The sequence below is a fragment of the Dendrobates tinctorius genome, unplaced genomic scaffold (assembly GCF_039654945.1).
Source record: "Dendrobates tinctorius isolate UK_male_01 unplaced genomic scaffold, ASM3965494v1 ptg000010l, whole genome shotgun sequence".
NCBI lineage: Eukaryota > Metazoa > Chordata > Amphibia > Anura > Dendrobatidae > Dendrobates > Dendrobates tinctorius.
The window spans coordinates 10,932,764-10,955,706 of record NW_027361678.1 but is presented as its reverse complement, the minus strand read 5'-3'; the positions used below and the strand labels follow the sequence as shown (position 1 = coordinate 10,955,706).

The 22,943-nt window shown below is 45.6% G+C and overlaps 1 protein-coding gene across 1 annotated transcript in view; it reads right to left on the bottom strand.

Annotated features, from left to right (window-relative positions):
• VSX2 (visual system homeobox 2) overlaps nucleotides 1-22,943 on the bottom strand; it is a 195,405-nt gene that overhangs the window by 59,454 nt on the left and 113,008 nt on the right. The window contains exons 2-3 of the mRNA XM_073586811.1: nucleotides 18,890-18,971; nucleotides 18,520-18,643 (exon numbers count right to left, since the gene is read on the bottom strand). Of these exons, the coding sequence (XP_073442912.1) occupies nucleotides 18,520-18,643; nucleotides 18,890-18,971 (206 nt within the window). The remainder of the gene's footprint in view (nucleotides 1-18,519; nucleotides 18,644-18,889; nucleotides 18,972-22,943) is intronic.

Here is a 22,943-nt window from a genome sequence, read left to right as displayed (position 1 = left end):
CTCTGCCTCTCATCTCCGAGCTGTTTGATCATCTTAAAGGTTCCAGAGTCTTCACGAAACTCCACCTCTGGGGAGCGTGCAACCTGATTAGAATAAGCCAGGGCGATGAATGGAAGACTACCTTTAATACCCGTGAAGGCGCCACTATGAGTATCATGTAATGCTGTTTGGACTCTGCAATGCCCCTGTTGTTTTTCAAGGACTGGTGAACGACATCTTCTGGGACCTCCTCTAAGTGTGTGGTAGTTTATCTAGACGATATTTTGGTGTTCTCCCCTGATCTGCCTTCACACGAAAGCGATTTTTGACAGATTGTGCAGAGATTAAGGAAGAACCGTCTGTACACCAGATATGAATAGTGTGCCTTAAGCAGATCTTTCAAGTTTCTTGGGTACATCATCTTCGAGATCAGCCTGAAAATGGATCCCGAGAAGGTGTCCGCTGTCTTGAAGTGGTCCGTTCCAGACGGTCTGAAAGCTATCCAGCGGTTTCTCGAATTAGTACCACCAGTTCATTTTTGCATTTCTCGTGTCTAACTGCTCTTATTTCTTCCTTTGACCTGCAAGGGGACCAATCCTAAGATATGGACTCCAGAGGCAGAGAACCTTTGTGTCTCCAAAACAGACCTTCTCTTTAGCTCCTTTGCTGTATCGACCGGACAAAAACAAGCAGTTCTTTCTGGAGGTGGATGCTTCTTCCTCAGGGGCCATAGCCGTTCTTACCCAGAAGCCTTCTTCTGGTTACATGGTGACCTGCGGATTCGTCTCCAAAATCTGTTCAGTTCGACAACACAACTACTCGAGAGGCGATCGAGAACTGTTGGCAATAAAACTGGCTCTGGAGGAGTGTCGATTCTTGCTTGAAGGACTGACGCATTCACAGGTTATCTATACTGACCACAAGAATCTTGCCAATCTTCAGAGTGCACAGCGGCTTAATCCACGATTAGCCAGGTGGTCTCTGTTCTTCGCATACTTCAACTTTACTCTCCATTTCTGTCTGACTGATAAGAACATCAAGGCGGACACACTCTCTAGATCTTTTCTGCCTTCCGACCAGGAGGAGGAGCCTCAACACATCATTAAGCCCTCCAAAATAAGTACAGTTGCTCTGTTAGATTTGTCTCTGCTTTCTTCAGGAAAGACTTATATTGCTGAACCAGATAGGAAGTGGGTCCTTCTGTGGGTCACACATCTAAGCTAGCTGGTCATGCTGGACAGAAGAAAATGATTCCCCTCATTTCATGACATTGGTGGCCGACCCTATGCAAGGTTATTGTGGATTTTGTCTTTGCCTATACTTCTTGTGCCCAGAACCAAATTCTGAAACCGCTTCTGACCTGTCACTTACTGCCTTTGCCTGTACCATCTGCTCTTTTGCTGCATATTGCAATGGATTTCATCAATGATCTTCCAGTATCGGCAAGGTGTACCGTCATATGTGTGTTGTGGATCGTTTCTCCACTCCACTGTCCAGTCTCCCATCTGCTTCGGTGCTTGCAGAGAAATTTAGTCTACATATTCTCTGCCTCCATGGTCTACAGCTCCACATTGTGTTAAATAGAGGCATCTAGTTTACTGCTCGCTTCTGGAGGGCCACATGCAAGCTACTAATGTCAGTTTGGAATTCTCTTCAGCTTATCATCCTCAATCCAATGGCCAGGTAGATCGGGTCAATCAGATCCTGATCAACTTCCCGGGGCACTTCGTTAATGCCCACCACAGTGACTGGGCCGAATTTCTGCCTTGGGCCGAATTCTCATACAACAACCATGTGAGTGAATCCTCTGCCAAATCTCATTTTTTGAGCTTTACAGTCAACATGCTAATATTACGTTCTCTGTTTTTACGACCTCTGATATCCCTGCTGGTGAATCCCTTGGCAAGGGTTTTTACAAAATATGGGCGTACACCATGTCCGCCTTATTGCTTATTGAAGTCCTCTGAACAGATGAAAAGACACGTAGACAAGAGACGTCTGGCTGTCATCTAAGTATGTACGTCTCAAGGTACCATCGTATAAACTGGGCCCTTATTGGTCCGTTCGAGGTTCTAAAACAAGTTAATCCAGTAGCCTACAAGCTCAAACTCTCAGCCTCTTTATGGATCCTCAGTTATTTTCATGTGTCTCCCAAGCCTGTTGTCCTCAGTCCTTTTTTTCAAAGATCCTGGTACCAACTGTGAAAGATGGGGGATTTTTTGACTGCTTAAAATCCTCCTGACATCTGGCTCAGCAGGTGGGCAGCTTTTCAGCTTCAAAGAAGGAATTCACACCTCCACCAGACCTGTGGATCCAAACCCTATGGTCTAACTGCTTTGTTTAAACAGCTTGGATTTCATAAAGAGACTATGGACTTACGGTAGGTTCTAGACACACACCGGTTACATTTGTGAGATATCTGGAATGGGCTGAAAACCTTCCAGGGTCTTGATCCGTTCTAGCACCCCAGGTAAGGGTGTTACGTGGAATGGTTAGTAGGAATCAGATAGCAAAGATTTGTTTAGTCTCAATGCATAGCAGTGGCCCAGCTGGATCCGAAAGCACCAAAACCTCCTCCCTAGGACCGTACATTAAGGAGTTATGGCCCATTTTAGGTTCTGGAGTTTATAGCTGTTAGAGGCAAGGGAAGGGGATTTAGGTTAATCCCAGAGAGCAGGAAGAGAGTGACCCAAAGGAAAAAAAGGGTAGTGTAAGGCCATGTGGTCTCTCTCTCTGTTATGCTTGCAATTCGCTTTGGAAGTGGGAACCTCGTTGAGTAATGTGCTGTGAGGGACCTAGGAACCAGCTGGCAGCCCATGCCCCTTGTGGCCCGGTGCACACATGGGCTAACGTCAAACCGGTAAGTTACAAGATCCATCTGCTTATATCTTTTGTCCTACCGCTATTGTATTTGCATAACTGACCACTGTTTAACCATTGTGTATATAGTGTATTGTCTAGTGTGCCCTTAAGGCGATTAAATATATAATTTAACCTTGGGCTGCACATTTATCTCGATCCACAAATCCACACATCTGGAGCCCATTTCTGGCCTGATGTAATCCCGTCAACAGACCGGGCTTATATCTAACGTGAAACTGATGGTAGTCCTACCGGGCTCACCAGGCACTGTTTCATTGGTGCAAGTGAAAGGAGCCACTCAGACTGTGAGGGTTGTGAGTGAGTTTGGTGCCACATCAGTGACTGCGTGGGCCACATCCTCTCACTCCCCATGCCTCCCTGGGTCCTTGGGTACAAGGGGTGTCTGTCTAAAACTGAAAAATGTTTACCTTATGTGTCCCCAAGGGGTTTCTGAACATCACATTGGTGAAACTGGGGAGACCGCATTATGTGATCAGTCTGATGTATTAGTGACGTCAGGCAGGGTGGCGAGGTGTGAGTTCATCACGTGGTGGTAGTGGTGGGATTGAGATAATATTGTGTAGTGTCTGGGAGTATGGGCCCCACACTCACAAAGACTACCAGCAGTAGCTTTTGCCGCTGGGGTCTTAAGATCAGCTCAGCACTAGACAGTCCAAGTGCAAATACTGAAAGCTGTGTGGGTGCATCAGGTTGCACCTCTGTGTCAGTGAAAAAAGAATGCAAGGATGACCAGTGGCATAAAGGGCAGATTCAGTGAGATGGCCAACACCAGAGATGGTGGGGAGGAGGTGAAAGACAATGTTGCTCAAGCAGAGGGGGAGTCCAGCCCAGACTCCCCAAAGAGCCAGTCCCCAGTGGTCAGTCCCACAGTGGGCTGCTCACTACCTGTCCGTCCCCCCAGCCAGACAGGTTTCGATTTACTCTTGCAAGCTGGCCTGGTCATGCTCAAGGAATGAGACAAAGCCCTCTTACAAGACCCTCATAGCAGCAGTAGAACATTGTGAGGTAGTGACAGAAACAGAACGTCGCAAGACAGCAAAAACTGCAGAATGTCAGCAAGAGCACCGGCAACAAATGCTTTAGCTCCAACTCAAGTTCCAGCTGCAGAAGCCAACCAGTCAAGAGTCTCCTGAGATCTGGATCCCAAAGCTACAGGCGGAGGACTTCCCCTTGCAGCAAAAAGGAGGGAACTTGGTACTGATTGCAAGTTTTTTCAAATGCTAGCAAGAAAGTGTTCATCTGTTTGAGGACCAGTGGGTCCGGTTCTTAACCCCTCACCTCAGGGGTAAGGCCCTGGAATACTTTGGGTACCTGCCCAGAGAGACCACCCTGAGCTGTGAGGACATCAAGCAGGCTCTGCTCCGGCAGTACAACTTGACTGACCCTTGAGACATACCGGAAGAATCTCCAGAGTATGTAGTGGGGTCTTGCAGACAGCTGGGCCAATCACATGCGGGTCCTACTGAGAGCAGTCAACCAACTGACAGCGAGACTGGAGCTTACCGCAGTAGCTGAAGGAGCTCATTGTGGCTGAGCAGTTTTTATGGAACTGGCCAGAAGACCTCCAGCAATATCTCCATGACCAGAAGCCAAAGGGGGACTCTGCAACAGTGACACTTGCCAATGAGTACTCCAACAACAGGACTCCAGAGGCCAAGAAACTTGTCAGCTGGAGTGGGAGTAAGATGAATGCGGTGCCTGCTGTCTCCACATCGTTGGGGGAGCTCTGACTGTGTCATCTCTGCAAAAAGCCAGGACACTTCAAAGCCATGTGTCCTTAGCGCCAGAAGGGCCTGTCCCCATCCCAGAAACCGTCCACTGTTTGGGTGTGGTTGAAGATGGTGGGGGGTACCTTGACAACTTTCAGCCCATCACCATAGACCAGGCTATAGCCATGGGACTACGGGACACCAGCGCTGAGATGACTCTTGTGCGGCATGAGCTGGAGTCCACACAGGATTTGGTACCAGGGGAAACTCTTGCTGTCTCCGGGATTGAAGAAGTCAGTCCGGCACTGCTCATTGCCAAGGTGTGTACGGCCTGGGGTGCCAGGAAGGGAGTGCGGGAGATGGGGGTAACCTCGAATATTCCTGCAAGTGTTTTGCTTGGGACAGATTTGGAGCGGCTAGTGTCTCAGTATGTGGCTGCTGAACCCTCAAGTTCTGATCCTCCAGACAACATAATGTTCACCCTTATTGATGCCAGTGTGATTAATATGCCTACTGATGGGGATATGGGAATGGCTAATGTACTGTGTCCCTCTCTCCTTTAGGGTAGGGAGGAGATCAAGCAAGCAAGCTGTACTAATGCCTTAGAGTGTGGCCAGCAGGCACGCTGCAACCAGTTGTCCTGTGAAGTCGTCACGGAAGGGTCAGACAGGGTGCAGATAACTGTGGAGGAGGAGCATGCAATTGAGGGTGGGACTGTCTCAAGAGAAGTAGGGCTCCTAGGTAAGACCTCATTTCAGGGTTCCTCCATAACGGAGATGTCATAGGACCAGGTTAGTCAGTCTGGACCGGTGACTTTATTAGAAGCATAGGAGGAGCTGGCACTACCTGTGATTGTGGTAGTGCAGGGCCCATTAGGATTCCAGCGGTTTCCTCCCTTCTGACCAAGTCACTGCCAGGCCAGACGGAAGCCAGGAGACAGGTCCCCGGAAACTGATTGAAGACTTGGCAGTCTTTCCTATTCTGGCCATGTCCAGTCAGGGCTTTCAGGCGACTTTAGAAACTAGTCTGAAAGCTCTCAAGTAGCAGGTGGCACAATCTCCCTTTGACTAAGACCTCAAGCAAGTGGTCTGGAACACAGGACGGCTGTATCGGGTAACAGCCCAGCAGGGTTCACTGAAGGCGTGGCCTAGGGACCGACAGGGCGGAGTTATTGCGGATTGTGCACGAGATTCCGATGGCCGGACAGCTAGGGATCACTAAGACAAAGGTCAGTCTAGCCCAGCATTTCTCCTGGCCCAGGATGGAGGCTGATTTGACTGCCTACTGCTGCTCGTGCGACACCTGTCAGAGGGTGGGGAAGACGGGGTGGCGCCCCAAAGCCCCACTGGTACCTCTTGCGTACCTCTTGCGCATTATTGAAGAGCCTTTCAGGGGGCTGGCCATGGATTTGGTTGGCTCGATGGTCATTCCTGGCAACTCCAGGAAATGCTTCGCACTGATAGTAGTAGACTATGCCAGCCAGTACCCGGAATCAGAAGCCTTGTTGTTCATTCGGGCGATAAGGTGCCTACAGCCTTTCTGGAGATTTTCTCCCTAGTGAGTTTTCACCAGGAACTGCTGACTGACCAGGGGACCCAGTTCATGTTACAGCTGAGTCCCTCTGTTGGCAAATACAGGTGCAATATCAGGTGACCAGCCCATACCACCCACAGACCAACGGCCTGTGCGAACGCTTTAATGGCACCCTGAAGCAGATGCTTAAGATGTTAGTCAACTCCCATGGGCGCAACTGGGAGCGGTACCTCCCACACCTGGTATTTGCCTATCGGAATGTTCCACAGGCTTCAACGGGGTTGTGCCCCTATGAGCTCCTGTATGGGTGACATGTGCAGGGGGCCCCTGGCTCTGGTAGAAGAGGTCTGAAAAGGAGACGTATGCACCCCTAGAGTGTCGATCATTGAGTATGTTGTGCGCTTACGTTACAAGATGCAGTCTTTGATGCAGGTGGTGCACTTTAATATGACACAAGCCCACGCCCACCAGAAGCAATGGTACGACCTGAATGCTTGTGAGAGGACATGCCAGGTGGATCAAAAGCTGTGGGCATTTGTCCCTGTACTCCAGGACTAGCTTCAGGCGGCCTGAGAAGGCCCATACCTCGTGCACCAGCAGATTAACACCATCACGTACATGGTCACCCTGGACCACACCTGAAGGCGGAAGGCCTTACATAATAATAATAATAATCTTTATATAGCGCCAACATATTCCACAGCGCTTTACAGTTTAACAGTTTCAAAACACAAGTCATAAGTAACAACGTTAACAATACAATAATTAAAGCAAAATAAAATGACCCTGTTCATGAGAGCTTACAATCTACAATGTGGTGGGGGAGATACAAAGTACAGGTGTTTATTTACAGTGATGTATTTACAACGATGGTGCAGCCATCTTGAGGGAGTGAGGGATGGATGGAGATAGTGAATGGGCTACTCATGCACACTTACACATAGAATGATTTTGATTGGTGAACGTGATAGGCCGCTCTGAACAAATGTGTTTTGAGGGAGCGCCTGAAACTATGCAAATTGTGGATAGTCCTAATTTCTTGGGGTAGAGCATTCCAGAGGATTGGCGCAGCGCGGGAGAAGTCTTGGAGTCGGGAGTGGGAGGTACGGATTAGTGCAGAGGTTAGTCGAAAGTCGTTTGCAGAGCGCAGCGGTCGGTTAGGGCGATAGACAGAAATGAGGAAGGAGATGTAGGGGGGTGCTGCACTGTGGAGAGCTTTGTGGGTGAGAACAAGTACTTTGAATTGGATCCTATAATGAATGGGCAGCCAATGTAAGGACTGGCGAAGAGCAGATGAGTCCGAGTACCGATTAGCCAGATAAATGACCCTTGCTGCTGCATTAAGTATGGACTGGAGAGGGGATAGTCGAGTAAAGGGGAGGTCAATTAATAGAGCATTGCAGTAATCCAGACGGGAGTGGATCAATGCTACAGTGAGGGTTTTTGTTGTTTCCATGGTGAGAAAAGGGCGGATTCTAGAGATGTTCTTTAGGTGTAAGCGGCAAGAGCGGGCAAGAGATTGTATATGGGATGTGAAGGAGAGATTGGTGTCAAACATAACACCCAGACAGCGTGCCTGCTGCCGAGGTGTTATTAGAGTGCCACCCACGGAGAGGGAAATGTCAAATTTAGGGAGGTTAGTAGACGGCGGGAGCGGAAGAAGCTCAGTTTTGGAGAGGTTGAGTTTCAGAAAGAGAGTGGACATGATGTGAGAGACTGCGGAGAGACAGTCACTGGCGTTCTGTAGTGCAGCGGGGGTAAGGTCGGGGAATGACGTATCTAGTTGTGTGTCATCAGCATAAAGATGGTACTGAAAGCCAAATCTGCTGATAGTCTGTCCAATTGGGGCCATGTAGAGAGAGAAGAGAAGGGGGCCAAGGACTGATCCCTGAGGTACCCCGACAGCGAGAGGAAGAGGAGATGACGTGGAGCCAGAGAACAAAACACTGAAGGAGCGGTCAGAAAGATAGGAAGAGAACCAGGAGAGCGCAGTGTCCTTAATGCCTAGTGACTGGAGCCTAAAGAGTAGGAGATGGTGGTCAACAGTGTCGAAAGCTGCAGATAGGTCAAGAAGAATGAGCAGAGAGTGGTTACCATTACGTTTTGCTGTCAGAAGGTCATTGGTCACTTTGATGAGTGCAGTTTCAGTCGAATGTAGGGGGCGGAAGCCGGACTGTGAAGGGTCTAGGAGGGAGTGAGTGGAGAGTTAACGGGTAAGGCGGGAGTAAACTAGGCGCTCCAAAAGTTTAGAGATGAAGGGGAGGTTGGAAACTGGTCTGTAGTTGTTTGTGCAGAATGGGTCGAGAGTGGGTTTCTTTAGTAATGAGTAACAATGGCGTGTTTGAAGGAGGATGGGAAAATGCCCGAGGAAAGGGAGAGATTAAAGATTGTAGTTAGGTGAGTTGTGACGACTGGAGAGAGAGACTGGAGGAGATGTGAGGGAATGGGGTCGGTAGTGCATGTGGTCGAATGAGAGGAAGAGAGGAGTCTGGAGACTTCTTCTTCTGTGATGGGATCAAATGTGGAAAGTGAGCCAGGGGAGATGCAGGAAGGGATGGGAGTCACAGCACTTGGTGGTTGGGAGCAGATTTCCTGATGGATATTATATATTTTTTCTGTAAAGTGAGAGGCCAGGTCATCAGCACAAATGTCTGTGATAGGGGCTTGTGCTTTTGGCCTGAGGAGGGAGTGAAAAGTGTCAAAAAGTTTCTTGGGGTTGTTGGCTAGTGAGGAGATCAGGGTGGTGAAGTAGGTCTGTTTGGCGAGGTGAAGGGCAATGTTATAGGTTCTTAACATGAATTTAAAGTGGATGAAGTCTTCTGGTGTGCGGGTTTTTCTCCATAGGCATTCAGCACTCCTAGAGCATCGCTGGAGAAGTTGAGTTTTCGGTGTGAGCCAGGGCTGTTTTATTCTGTGCTTGGAGGTTCTGAGGGTGAGGGGAGCTACTTGGTCAAGGGTGCTTCTAAGAGTATCATTGTAGTGATGAACAGCCAGATCAGGACAGGAAAAAGAGGAGATTGGGGACAGTGATGAGTGTAGGAAGTCTGAAAGTGTCTGAGGGTTAATGACTTGTAGATTTCTGATTGTGTGGTAGGTAGGAGTGAGCTGGGGTGGGCGAGGATTTGTGAGCGTGAAGGAGAGTATGTTGTGGTCAGAGAGTGGAAGCGGTGAGTTTTTTAGGTGGGAGATTGAACAGAGCTGGACAAAGACCAGATCAAGGGTGTTACCGTCCTTGTGTGTCTCAGAGGCTGAGGGCTGCGAGAGGCCTAGAGACGTGGTTAGTGATAGAAGCTGGGATGCAGATGTGAAAGTAGCGCTGTTAATGGGGATGTTGAAGTCTCCCAGGATAAGAGTTGGTAGTTCTGAGGACATGAAGTGTGGCAGCAAGGCAGAAAAGTGGTCGAGGAAGTGGGTGGGTGGGTGAGCCTGGGGGGCGGTATATGACCACTACTCTGAGGGAGAGGCGACAAAAGAGCATGATGGTGTGGACCTCAAAAGAAGGGAATGAGAGTGATGGAACTGGGGGGATGACCTGGAAAGTGCATTGTGGGGACAGGAGTATGCCGACTCCACCACCATGTCTGTTTGTGTGTCTCGGGGAATGAGAGAATTGTAAGCCACCATAGGAAATGGCAGCAGGAGAGACAGTGTCAGAATCCTGAATCCAGGTTTCAGTGAGGGCCAACAGATTAAGAGAGTTGTTCAGAAAGTAGTTGTGCAGGAAAGGAAGCTTGATACAAACAGACCGTGGATACCAGAGGGCACAATTAAAAGATGGAGATGAAGGAGTGCAAGTAATATTAATAAGATTATTATGGTTTCGATTTGAGGTAGGGTAGTGGTTGAGGTTGGGGGATGGTGGACCAGGGTTGGGGGAGATGTCCCCTGCAATCAGTTGGAGTAGGAAAATAAAGAGCAAATAGTTGTTGGAATTGCAAGTAGTTTTTTTCTGCAATGTGTTGGGGCAAGTTGGGCTGAGGTTTCTCAAGAAGGTGAGAAGTGCATGTGAGCTGTACATGGGAGAGGGAAGTATTGAGGGGCTGATGTGTATGAGTCTTGATGGAGGGGGGATGGGGTGGTGAATGTGGATGGCAAGGGAACACAGGAGGATAGAAATAAAGTACATGGCAAAGTGTGGGTTAACTGATTCCTGCCATGATTAACTGCCATGGATAACTGTCGTTTTCTTGATGCCTAGCTTCTGTGATGCTTTGCTTATGGGATGCCTGCATGCACCCCTCACTGCGTGTTTCCCCTTAGGAACTACTAAATATATAGGCAACACTACAGGGTCAGGAGAAAGGGATTATGGGAGCTGGTTGGGGATAATTTGGCAGCTGGGGCCAGCACACCAGGGGGTGGTTAGATGATCAAAGGCAGGAGACCAGGCTGCATCCATATGCTACAGCACCTTACACCTGATAAGATCTAGAGAGGCCCCAGTCACGGATATAAAGCAGTAAGTATTAAATACAGTGCAACAAATGAATTATACCAAAGCTTTAGCAGGCACATTAAAATATGTAGCAAAATGGTAAAGCAGCAGAAGACAGACAGCAAGCTGAAGTATGGAGTTGTACCATTTGGATATATTGCAGCAGAAACATGTGAACATGATGAAGACACATCATGATCGGGAGGCCCTGCCATCCCTGTATACAACATGCCGGAAGAGAGAGAGGCAGAGACACTCCTGGATATGCTCGCCAAGTTTGGGACCATTGGGCATGCCAGTGTGTATAACAGTCGGACCTACCTGCATGCCAATCTGTATAACAGTCAGACCGCCTGCACCTGCCAGTATCAACCTGTACATTAGCCGCACCAGTTCGCACCTACCAGTGCCAGCCTGTATCAGCTGTCCTCTCTTTTTGGGCCGTTTCAGCTATCACTCCTTTGGTGGTCAACTGACGTGCTTCCATGGTCTGTCCTGAAGTAGCACCTCATGTTCCTCAGGGGCCAAGCATAACCCCACCATCAGGGGTTCCAGTGAAGAGTCAGGTGCTCACCTAGTCACGCCTATCTAGGCTCTCTGGCCACGGCACAGTTGTTCCACCTCTCACCTTACATCAGGTAAAGCTACTCAGAAAACACCATTTGAGCAAAGGAACTGCAAGAAGCCTGAAATACAACACATAAGAATATTCGGAAGTAAAGTATTTGTACATATTCCCAAAAAAAGTAACACGAGGGAATCTCATGCAAAAGAGGATATCCTGGTGGGCTACAGTGAAACCCAGAAAGGATATAGAATCCTTCACTCAGAAACATACAAGGTCACAATAAGCAGAGATGTAAAGATTGATGAGAACTTTGTGTCACTCCAGAATCATGAGTTTTTCCTTCTCTATTTTGCAAGTCAACAAACTGTATAGCCTGGTATAATGTGTAATCAACATATCAGCAAACATCATTGTTCAGTGACCTTTCATCTCTGTTTTGCAAATGTAACAGTACAATAAACTGTAGGAGCTGATATAAGAGGTAAATAACCATTTGTCAATTTTACAAATATCTATTTAACCTACAAGAAGAGTCAACTTTTCAGACTCTTGACCAACAGGAAAGAAACACACAAATTAAAAAGTCAACATATAGATAACCGTCTATTCCTCCTGGCTTACTGAAAATAGACATCTCATTAATTAAGATAAAATGCTGTGTCGTCACACCAAGTATGACTCTGGAGGCAAGGTTCACGGATTTAAAGCAACATTAGGCTCAAAATCATATTCTCTGGTGAAGTTTGTGATGCCACATTTTTTCCAGTTCAGACAACCACATTCAGGACTCTAATGGCTATAGCTGCTGTGCAAAAACTGTTTGTCAGACATTTGGACATCAAAACTGCCTTTTTAAATAGAGGACTTGTACATGACTCAACTTGAGGGTTACATCAAAAAGAGTTAATAGAATCTCATTTACAAACTACAAAAATCTCTCTATGGTCTTAGGAAATAGGCAAGAGCATGGAACACTAAATTGTACAAAGTCTTATTGGAAGAAAAATTTAAAAGCGGTCAAGCAGATCTGTGTTTACATAAAAAATGTACAGATGGAAAGTTGATATATATTCTATTATATGTGGACGATGTGATTACGTTTCATGAAGAGGAAACAGAAATTGCAAAGATGACTAGAATTCCGAATCAGTATTTTGAAACTAAAGACCTTGGAAATGTGACATTTTATCTAGGAATCCAGGACTGAAGAGAAGATGGAAGCTTTTTTCTAAACCAAAGTGCAAAAGTCAATTCAATTCTGAAATAGTTTGTAATGTCAGAAGCCAAAGGTAAATTAACCCCAATAGAACCATCCTAGTTAAAGTTGCAAGGAGAAGATGATTTGTTACCTAAAAATGAGAAATACAGACAATAACAACAACAGCAACAATTGGAATTCTCTCCAGATATGTGGAAAAACTTCACCACGAAGACTGGATTGCTGTTAAGAGTTATTCGATATTTAAAAGAGACTCAAGACATAAATTTAAGGGTATCTGTACCAGGAGATCTAAATCTCACAGACTATGTGGATGCAGCGTGAGCTGGTGACTAAGGCTAGTTTCACACTTGCTTTTTTTTGCAGCGCGTTTTTCCCGCAAAAAAACGCATTGAAAAAACGCATACAAAAGCATACAACTGCTGCGTTTTTTTCAAGCATTTTTATGAGCATGCATGAAAAAAACGCAGCGTTTTTATGCGTTTGTATGCGTTTTTAGTGCGTTTTTACCGCGTTTGCATTTTTTTCCAACATTAGGTGGCCCCTCACACTAACCCAAACCATGACTTTACTAACCCTAACCCTGACCCTAACCCTTAACCCTAACCCTGACCCTAACCCTTAACCAAACCATACTTAACCCTAACCCTGACCCTAACCCTAACCCTAACCCTGACCCTGACCCTAACCCTAACCCTTAACCAAACCATACTTAACCCTAACCCTTAACCAAACCATACTTAACCCTAACCCTGACCCTAACCCTTAACCAAACCATACTTAACCCTAACCCTGACCCTAACCCTTAATCAAACCATACTTAACACTAACCCAAACCCTAACTAACCTTAACCCTAACCCTAACCCTGACCCTAACCCTAACCCTAAATACGTGCGCATGCGCTTTTTTGCAGGGCCAAAAAATGCAACATGCTGCGTCTGGAAAATACAAACGCACACCCCAAAAAAACGCAGCGCATGAAAATCGCATACGTGCGCTTACCAGCGCGCAGGTATGCGCACCCATGTTAAATATAGAGGAAAAAACGCATGCGCACGTATGCGTTTTTTTCCAGCGCAAAAAAACGCAAATGTGAAACCAGCCTTAAATGATCGCAAATCGACAAGTGGCTATTTGTTCAAACTTGGAGAAAGTTCAATTTCTTGGTCTAGCTTAAAACAGGTGTCTGTAGCCTTTGTCATCTACAGAAGCAGAGTATGTGCCTCCATTCCACGCAAGTCAAGAGGTCATTTGGTTAAACCAATTATTAGGCGATCTTGGTAAGCCATCAATTCAACCGACGGTGATTTATGAAGACAACCAAGGATGCATTAAACTTGCATGCAGTGAGAAGATCAATTCGAGAACCTAACACATTGACATTAAACATCATCACCTGCATGATTTGATAGAACGTGGGATATTGAGTTTGTTCGTTGTGAGACTGACTGGATGATACCTGATATTATGACAGTCACTTCCAAGAACCAAATTTGAAGAATTCAGAATCACTACTGGACTAAGAGGATAAGTAGTTGTTGAGTGGGGATGTAGGAATAATGTTTATTATTGTATATGTTGCATCAACTACTATTTACTATTGTTTAATAGTGCATGAATTTCTGACTCTAGCAATAGTGTTATATTGCCAATAATACATTTTTAAAGAAAAAAACACAGGAACTTCCTGTCTCTCTGTGTGTGTAGCTTTCTTCCTGACTAAATATATATTCAATGCTGAACGGCTGGACAGTACAGAAATGAATCCACTGCCAACAACTGACAATGGCAATAACCCTTTTTCTGTATATGGAAGTATATACTGTAACCATTGTCATATGAGTTTGTCGAGATTTTTCTCACACAAATTCACAATATCACAGGCCGGGAAGATCATGAGAACCATCCAATGTGATCTTTGGACCGAACAGCTCTCTGCTGCCCCCTATCTTCTGGACAATTGCACTATTAGCCTACGAATTACGGAGGAGACTGCAGGCTGTTTGCACTAGCAGGCCAGTTATCAGGAAATGAACAATGAGTGCATGGAAAATACACCCCCAGATTCCAATGCACGCAATATATTTATATGCCCCCTTACTGTTGTGGCCTCTTTCACACTTCAGTTTTTTACAATCAGTCACAATCCGCCAGGTTTTGAAAAAAACGGATCCTCAATTTTCTTTTGAGGATCCGTTTTTTTCCCCCATTGACTTGCATTAATGGCGGATTGTGACGGATTGCTGTCCGTTGCATCCGTTTTTTTGAGGATCCGCCAAAAGTTGCTGTCCGTCACCATCCTGAAAGATTTCAAAACGGAGCTTGCAACGTTTTTTTCTCTGGCGGATCCTCCAGACACTCATTTAACCCGAAATTCTTTCTGGGTGCCGGACAAAACAAGAAAAAAAAAATATCTCTCTCTCTCTCTCTCTCTCTTTCCCGGCCAGCAGTTCCTTTATTTCCTCATTTTCAGGATCCGTCTGAAAGCGGATCCTGTGCCATCCATTCACATCAGTTGAGAACGGATCCGCTTCTCTGACTTTTTGGCGGATTTGAACTGATGCAAAAAACTGAAGTGTGAAAGAGGCCTTTGGGTTTATTACAGGGAATACTTCACGCAGGGAGATAATGGGTGACTAGGGAGTAAAATTGAATACTATATCGGGGTAAGAACAATGATTCATGAAACGGGTAAACGTATAAGTCTGCTGGTTTCCTGTCTGTGAAGGCTTGAAATCCCACGGTGGCGCCCACGTAAGTGACGTATGAAGTCTCTGGCGTGATCCTGAAGAAAGTTGAGGAACTGGCTCCCGATGAAGGTGGCGTACCCTGGCTCTCCTAAGCGAGGTCTTGCGTTCACGGGTTGACGTACGTGGTGTAGCACAGTCTGTGGAACCACCGAAGCATGACTCAGTTCAGCAGTGGAGGCAGGGGTGAACCTACCTGGTTCTGTACGAAGCACTAGGTCAGTCTTAGGTCGCGCGCCCGTGGCAATCAGTGGAACGGTGCAAGGCGGCTTCTCGGTGCCAAGGGTGAGTGGGCACACAGCTACCTGTTGCTCACAGTCAGTGTGCGCATAGGCCGGGGAAGTACAGCGTGGGCCTGACATTTCGTGTCGCTCCAAGGAGAGAGAACCAACCTGCTGTGCACACTGTCTTCCTGCCAAGTTTCTCGTTTTCCCGTCCATCCTTTTTATCCCTGACACGCCCTCTAATGTCGAGAGCAAAGATCTTAAGACTACTCGCTGCCACCACCAATCTTTTATAAACGCCGATTGGATGCCTTATAGATAGGGTATGGCTTTGAAGCATGGTTTACAGAACAAAAAGAACATAAATATGATATTTTATATTTAATCTAAAGCAATGCAGGGTTTATGAAAAATACTGTATTTTGCAGATTATAGGATGCACAATAAGACGCATAATAAGACGCACCCCAAATTTTGAGGAGAAAAATAGGAAAAAAATATTTTTTGTGGTGCCTCTTATAATCAATGCGTCTTATTGCTTGCAGGGGTGGTTTCTGCGGAGAAACAGTGTCCCAGGGTCGCTTCTGGAGGAGCAGCACGTTGCCGCACGCTGAGATGAGGGGTGTTCCGATGTGCACCGCTGCGGGTAAAAATGGCTGTGGTGCTTTGTGGTGCGGGGGGCTCCGCCGGCATTTTGTGAAAGCCCAGACCCCCCCGCCCCCGCTCATCCATTACTGCGATGCAGTGGCCACCGGGAAAATGGCCGCCGGAGGCGGCGCATGCTCAGATTGAGATCTCGACAGCAAGATCTCAGGTGCCGACCCACTGACCCACCCACATATTCTGCTTATATCTTTTGCCCTACCACTATTGTATTTGCATATCTGACCATTACATATGTACAGTATAAGCATTGTATATAGTGTATTGTCTAGTGTGCCCTTCAGGCGATTAAATATAAATTTTAACCTTGGGCTGCTCTTTTATCTTGATCCACGAATCCACACGTACCTTTTTCAATTTAATGTTCCATGCCACCGGGGTTGGTTTCTTGCCTGATATAATCCTGTTATTGGACCAGGCGTATATTGAACGAGGAACTGGTGGCAGTCCTACCAAGCAGACCAGTGCTGTTTCACTGGTGCTAGTGAAAGGGGTCTCTCAGCCTGTCAGGGTTGTGGGCGAGTGTGGTGCCACGTCAGTGACTGCGTGTGCCAGATCCTCTCACTCCCCATGCCTCCCTGGGCCCTTATGGTCAGTTGGTGTCTGTGTAAAACTGTGCAAAGCTGACATTACATGTCCCCAGGGGGTGCGGAATATCATGTTGGTACAATTGGGGAGACCTTAGCACGTGCTTCCACTAATGTAATATTGACTTCAGGAGGGATGGCGAGTTGTGGATCCTTCACATGTGGCAGTGGACGGATTTTGCATGATCTCTCTGGTGCCATTCTTCACACCCCGATATACCGAGAACACCTCACAAGACTCGCTGTATTTCGGTAAAACCCCAAGAGACCAGCTGTATTTCGGTAACAACCCATAAGTTCTTTATTCTGAGAGACCACAACACACCAAAGGCATATATGCCTCTTTTCAGTGATAATAGCCCAAGCAGAACGGGGCCAACAAGTGGTTCCTACCAACTTCCTATTAGATGTCTGGCTTTAACCATTAGAGTAATGATCCTTATAGTAATAAAGATAATGACATGTGACATGTGTAATCAGCAATAACTTGTAATAATTATTAGATAGGGCAATGAGGTAATGTGTGGAAAAACATCTTATTTCTCTCTATAAATACTGTGCATCTTGACCAATAAAATCAGAAATCATTAGAGACACAACTTCACTGTTCTGTCCTGTGTTTTCTCCGTGCACGTAAAATATCTCTCTGAGATTCGATTTGGCCACAGACAATTAAGAGGAGTCACACCCTAGTGTGGCAGCCACCACACTGGGAACACCCCACAGGACCTGACGTGTACCAGGAACACCCCAGACGACCCGTTGTATTCGGAGATCCCACCACAAGCCCGGTTGTATACCAGTAACAACCTGCTGTAGCAAGGCCAGGTAGGTGAAGGTTAACTCCTAGCATTGCAGGTTTTGATTAGGAATGCACATGCAGTATGTTACTTAAAACCAGGAAATGGGTTCAGTGTGTGTTGTTGCTGGTGAGTCAGTGAGTCTGCTGGATATAACAGTGTTGAGTGTGCTGCTGATGAATGACCAGCCAAGACGTGAGCTGTATCTGACAGTGAGATGTGCAGGGGTCTCTCTCTGTGAATAAAGTGACTGGTGAGCTTAGAAGGCTTTGGTCCTAGAGAAAAAAGGACCATTTCATGACGGACAGTCTACCAGAGTGTGAGAGCTGGAAAGATTTCATACTGACCTGTGTGTGGTTGGCCGCATACCTGCCAGAGTATTAGATGTATACTTCTCGAAGTATTGACTTGCCGTATATACTGTACTTTCCTGCTGTGTTTACCTGTGTGCCCGGAGCACAGCAGTTTTGTGTTAAAGTCCCTCTAGGGTTTATGAAACTAATAAAGACCTGCTGTTTACCGGGAAAACCCCACAAGACTCGATATATACTGAGAATAACCTACAACACCTGCCGTATATCGGGAACATCCTACAAGACCCGCAATATATCGGGAACACCCCACAACACTTGCCGTATACCGCGAACACCCCAAAACACCCTTCTTATACTAGAAGCATCCCACAAAACCTGCCGTATACTGAGAACACTCCACAAAACCTGCTGTGTACCGGGAACACCCCACAAAGACAAGCCGTGTACCGGAAACATCCTACAACACCTATTGTATACCGAGAACAGCCCACAACACCACAAGCCCGGGAACTCCTGGTATACCGTACACCGGGTACTCCCCACAACACCCACCTTATACCGGAAACATCCCACAAGACCTGGTGTGTATCGGTAACACCCCAGAAGACCTGACATATACTGAGGGAACATGCCACAACACCTGCTGTGTACTGGGAACACCCACAAAACCCAACATATACCGGAACACCCCATACAACCGTACACTTCATCAATTTTTCTGCTTTGAACAGCTCAACTTCAATAAGTGACTGATGCACTGCTGCCTAATTTGTTTGTCATTGACATTAGATAATCTTGGTACTCGCTGGCAGTGGCTTTATTGCTATGGCTGACATCTAGTGATAAACAGCAGTCACCTGTATTCTGTCTTCGGGCAGCTCTGTCTTCATGGCCAGCATCTCTCGAGCGTAGACATCAGGATAATGGGCTTCATTGAATGCTTTCTCCAGCTCTTCCAACTGGTAGGAAGTGAAGATGGTTCTAAGATTAAGCAGCGGGAAAAGGGTAAATCATTGTGTCTGCAGGTTTTTAGCAATGACCTAACATATTAACCAAGATCCACGTAATAAGAGCTTCATGTAACAAGAGTATGTATGGAACAATAAAACTCTATGGGTCCGTGTGCCGGTGGAACAATGCCCTGACGATGTCCACAATTATCCCAGAGAATGGAAAGAAGCAGGAAGTCTTGTCTGAATCTAGGAGCAATGCAGCCCCTCGCCGTACCTGTGACGCCGCTTCTTGCGTTTCTTGTTGTGACTTAGAGACTTGGGAAGCTTATGATCCAAAGATAAAACTTCTTCTGAATCTATAGAAGTTCAGGAAGGAAAAAGAAGCAAACAATTAATAGAGAAACAAAGCAACAAAGACTGCGACTAAGACAAGTAGGCGAAAACATCATAATAATGGCTCCTGCCCAGAGTAATCCCCACTGTCCAGCACTGAAGCCAGAACTCTGTGTCCTTCACTCGTGGAAATATCACAGGAAAACCACCACCTCCTCGTGCAAAGAAAGTATAATGTATGGTGCATAATATGATGGATGATACAGAGGGTAAAATAAATGTTGAACATGTCGCTAATTTTCTAAGTAAAGCTATTTCTAAAGGTGCTATAGACATGAAATTCTCACCCAGTTGTTAACAATCCATACAGGCAAATAAATCATCTATGTTATGATGACACAGCATTTAATTTTAATTATTCACATGTAAATTCAGCAGGCCAGAAGACTTTTGAGTTTGTGTTTCTTTTTGGTTGGTTAAGAAACAGACTTTTGTTTGCCTTTAACATTGACTTTTGAGCTTATTTGTTGTAACTTAATGTCTGTTATGTTGAATAACAGGGACACAGGGTAATTGAACAATGGATGTTTGTTAATATGTTGATTACACATTGTACCAGGAAAGCTAGTTTATTGACCTGCAAAACAGAGAAAGACGAATTGTTAATTGATTAAATATTCAATAAGAGTTGAACTCATTGCACCTCCCCCGACCTGTGGATGAAGACCCGAGCCACAGAAGTGGGTATAAAAAGGGATTTTCTATCTTTCTGAAAGAATCAGAGACTCATTGCAAAATCACAGTCAGGAAAATTCTACAGGACAGCAGCCAAGACATCATGAGGGGCACAGATTTGACATTCTACAGATGCCAGCTTAGGGACCCACAGCCCCAGCTGAAATAATACAGATCTGCTCCATTGACCATCACTGAACTCATGGATATGTTTAGGGTATTCAGGATTTGGACCGACCCGTCACCTGAGCCCCATTGATACGTTTGGGGAAGCCATGATTTAGACCCACAGATCACCTCAGGCCCATGGATATGTTTGGGGAAGCTAGGATTCCCTGCTCACCTGGCTTCATAGAGATGTTCGGAGAAGCCAGGATGTGACCATCCGGTCACCTAGCCACGTGCTTCAATAGACTGTCTAAGCTTTTTGTAAGCTGTGGGTGTCACAGGTGGGGGTAGTTGGCCCTGGAAGCCATGGAGTTGCAGCAGCTCTTATCCCGGCGAGCCAGTGTAAGAGTAAGACTCTGTAATTTTGCACCATCTTTGGTATTTTGCTGGGACTGTTCTATATGTTATTGTTTGTTTTGTGGTTTAATAAAGTATTGCCACACTGTTTAACCCTCACCCCGTGTTGTCTGAGTAGTAGTATGCCCTCAGGGAAAGGAGTGCAGGCGTTCAGTGGGATGAGCATTGTTCCACGTGGTCTCGGGCCAGCGGACAAGAGCACCCGCTGATCCCCCCGGATCTCCAAAGATGTCCATGAATTATGTGAAATAAAGAGAAATGACACAGGGAAAAATTATTGAACACATGAAGAAAGAGAGGAGCAAAAATCAATGGAAAGTCCTGATACCCAAGGAAATCTATCAGTAACTAGTAAGCAATCCTGCTACTTAATGACAAATAATATCAGCTGGTTCATCTGATTGCCTATAACAAGGTGTCTCATAACCAAGGTGCCACACAATTAAACATCTTTTTATATATAAAAATGGAAAAAGCATATATAGAATGGGAGGAATAGGGCTAAGTGACAGCACATGTGAAAAAGACTTGGGTATACTAATAGATCACAGACTGAATATGAGTCAACAGTGTGATGCAGCAGCAAAAAAGGCAAATGCAATTCTAGGATGTATTAACAGAACCATACAGTCTAGATCACGTGAAGTCATTATTTCCCTCTACTCCTCTTTGGTCAGACCTCATCTGGAATATTGTGTCCAGTTTTGGGCACCACATTTTAAAAAAGACATCAACAAACTGGAGCAAGTTCAGAAAAGAGCGACCAGAATGGTGACCGGTCTGCAAACCCTCTCTTATGAGGAAAGGTTGCAGGATTTGGGAATGTTTAGTTTGCAAAAGAGAAGACTGAGAGGAGACTTAATAGCTGTCTACAAATATCTAAAGGGCTGTCACATTGTAGAAGGATCAACTTTATTCTCATTTGCACAAGGAAAGACTAGAAGCAATGGGATGAAACTGAATGGGAGGAGACACAGATTAGATATTAGAAAAAACTTTTTGACAGTTAGAGTGATCAATGAGTGGAACAGGCTGCCACGAGAAGTGGTGAGTTCTCCTTCAATGGAAGTCTTCAAACAGAGGCTGGACAGACATCTGACTGGGATGATTTAGCGAATCCTGCTTTGAGCAGGGGGTTGGACCAGATGGCCCAGGAGGTCCCTTCCAACTCTATGATTCTATGATTCTATGATTCTATCTCATGATGGGTAGAACCAGTGAGCTGTCGCAAGACCTTCACAACCTTACTGTTGTAAAACATTCTGATGGCATTGGTTACAGAAGAATTTCAAAACTCCTGAAGGTTCCAGTGACCACTGTTAGGGCCATAATCCAGAAGTGGAAAGAACATCATTTCACCATAATCCAGCCACAACCAGGTGCTTCGGACAAGATTTCAGACAGAGGAGAGAAATGAATTATCAGAAGAGTTGTCCAAGTGCCAAGGACACCTGTGGAGAGCTACAGAAAGAACTAGAATCAACAAATACAATTGTTCATACAAAACTATAAATAATGCACTCAACTTCCATGACCTGCATGCACACTCATCACGCAAACTTCATTCCTGTATGCACGCTCACCATGCAACCTCTATAGCTGGTACACATGCTCACCACATAAGACTCCATTGCTGAACTAAAAGCACGTTCAAGCATGTTTACAGTTTGCCCGACAACATTTAGACAAGCCTGTGAAATGCTGGGAGATTATAGTCTGGTCAGATGGGACCAAAATTGAACTCTTTGGATGCCATAATACTCACGATGTTTGGAGGCCAAATGGCACTGCATATCACCCCAAACCCATCAAGCTAACAGTGAAGTTTGGAAGTGGGGACATCATGGTGTGGGACTGTTTTTCAACATACGAGATTGGAAAACTTCATGTGATTGAAGGAAGAATTAATGGACAAATGTGTGAGTCATTCTTGATGAAAATCTGCTGCCGTCTACCAGGATGATGAACATGTAATGAGGGAGGACATTTCAGCAAGACAATGGTTCCAAACACACAACAAGTAAGTTCTCAATTGGTTTCAGAGACAGAAAATAAACCTGCTAGAATGGCCGAGCAGATCACTGAAACTGACTCCTACAGAAATTGTATGGAAGGCACTGAAGCTCAACATTCACAGAAGGAGCCACGGAAGCGTTAGGATGTGAAGAGTTTGTGTGGAAGAGTTGGGCCAAAATCACACCTGAGCAATGCCTGCAACTAATTTCGCCATACAGGAGGTGTGCTGAAGCTTCATCGCCAACATAGGCTTTTGTATGAAATACATTTCAGTAACGTGCTTAATACGTTATCTCTGTGTCATTTCTCATTATTACACATATATATGGACATTTATGGACAATATCTTTGCCTTTGTGGATTGGATAGGTGTTAACAGCATTTGGTGAGAATTTCAATTTCAATAGCATCTTTAGAAGTCGATTTACTTGTAAAATTGGTGACATGTTAATGTTGGCAGTGGATTAATCTCTGTACTGTCCTCTTGTTCAACAATGAATATATTCAGGAGCAAAGATAACACAGCTTACAACTGGTAATTCATATAGCTTAGGATCTTAGCATCTTGTCTGTCAGCTTGAAAAGTGAAAGTAAAAGTAAGAAAATTGTCCAGCTACACATATAGAGTGAACATGAACTTCCTGGTTCTTTTTTTTTTTCAGCTGTGCATTAGCCAATATAACACGATTGCTGACAAAAGAAACTCATGCATTACTAAA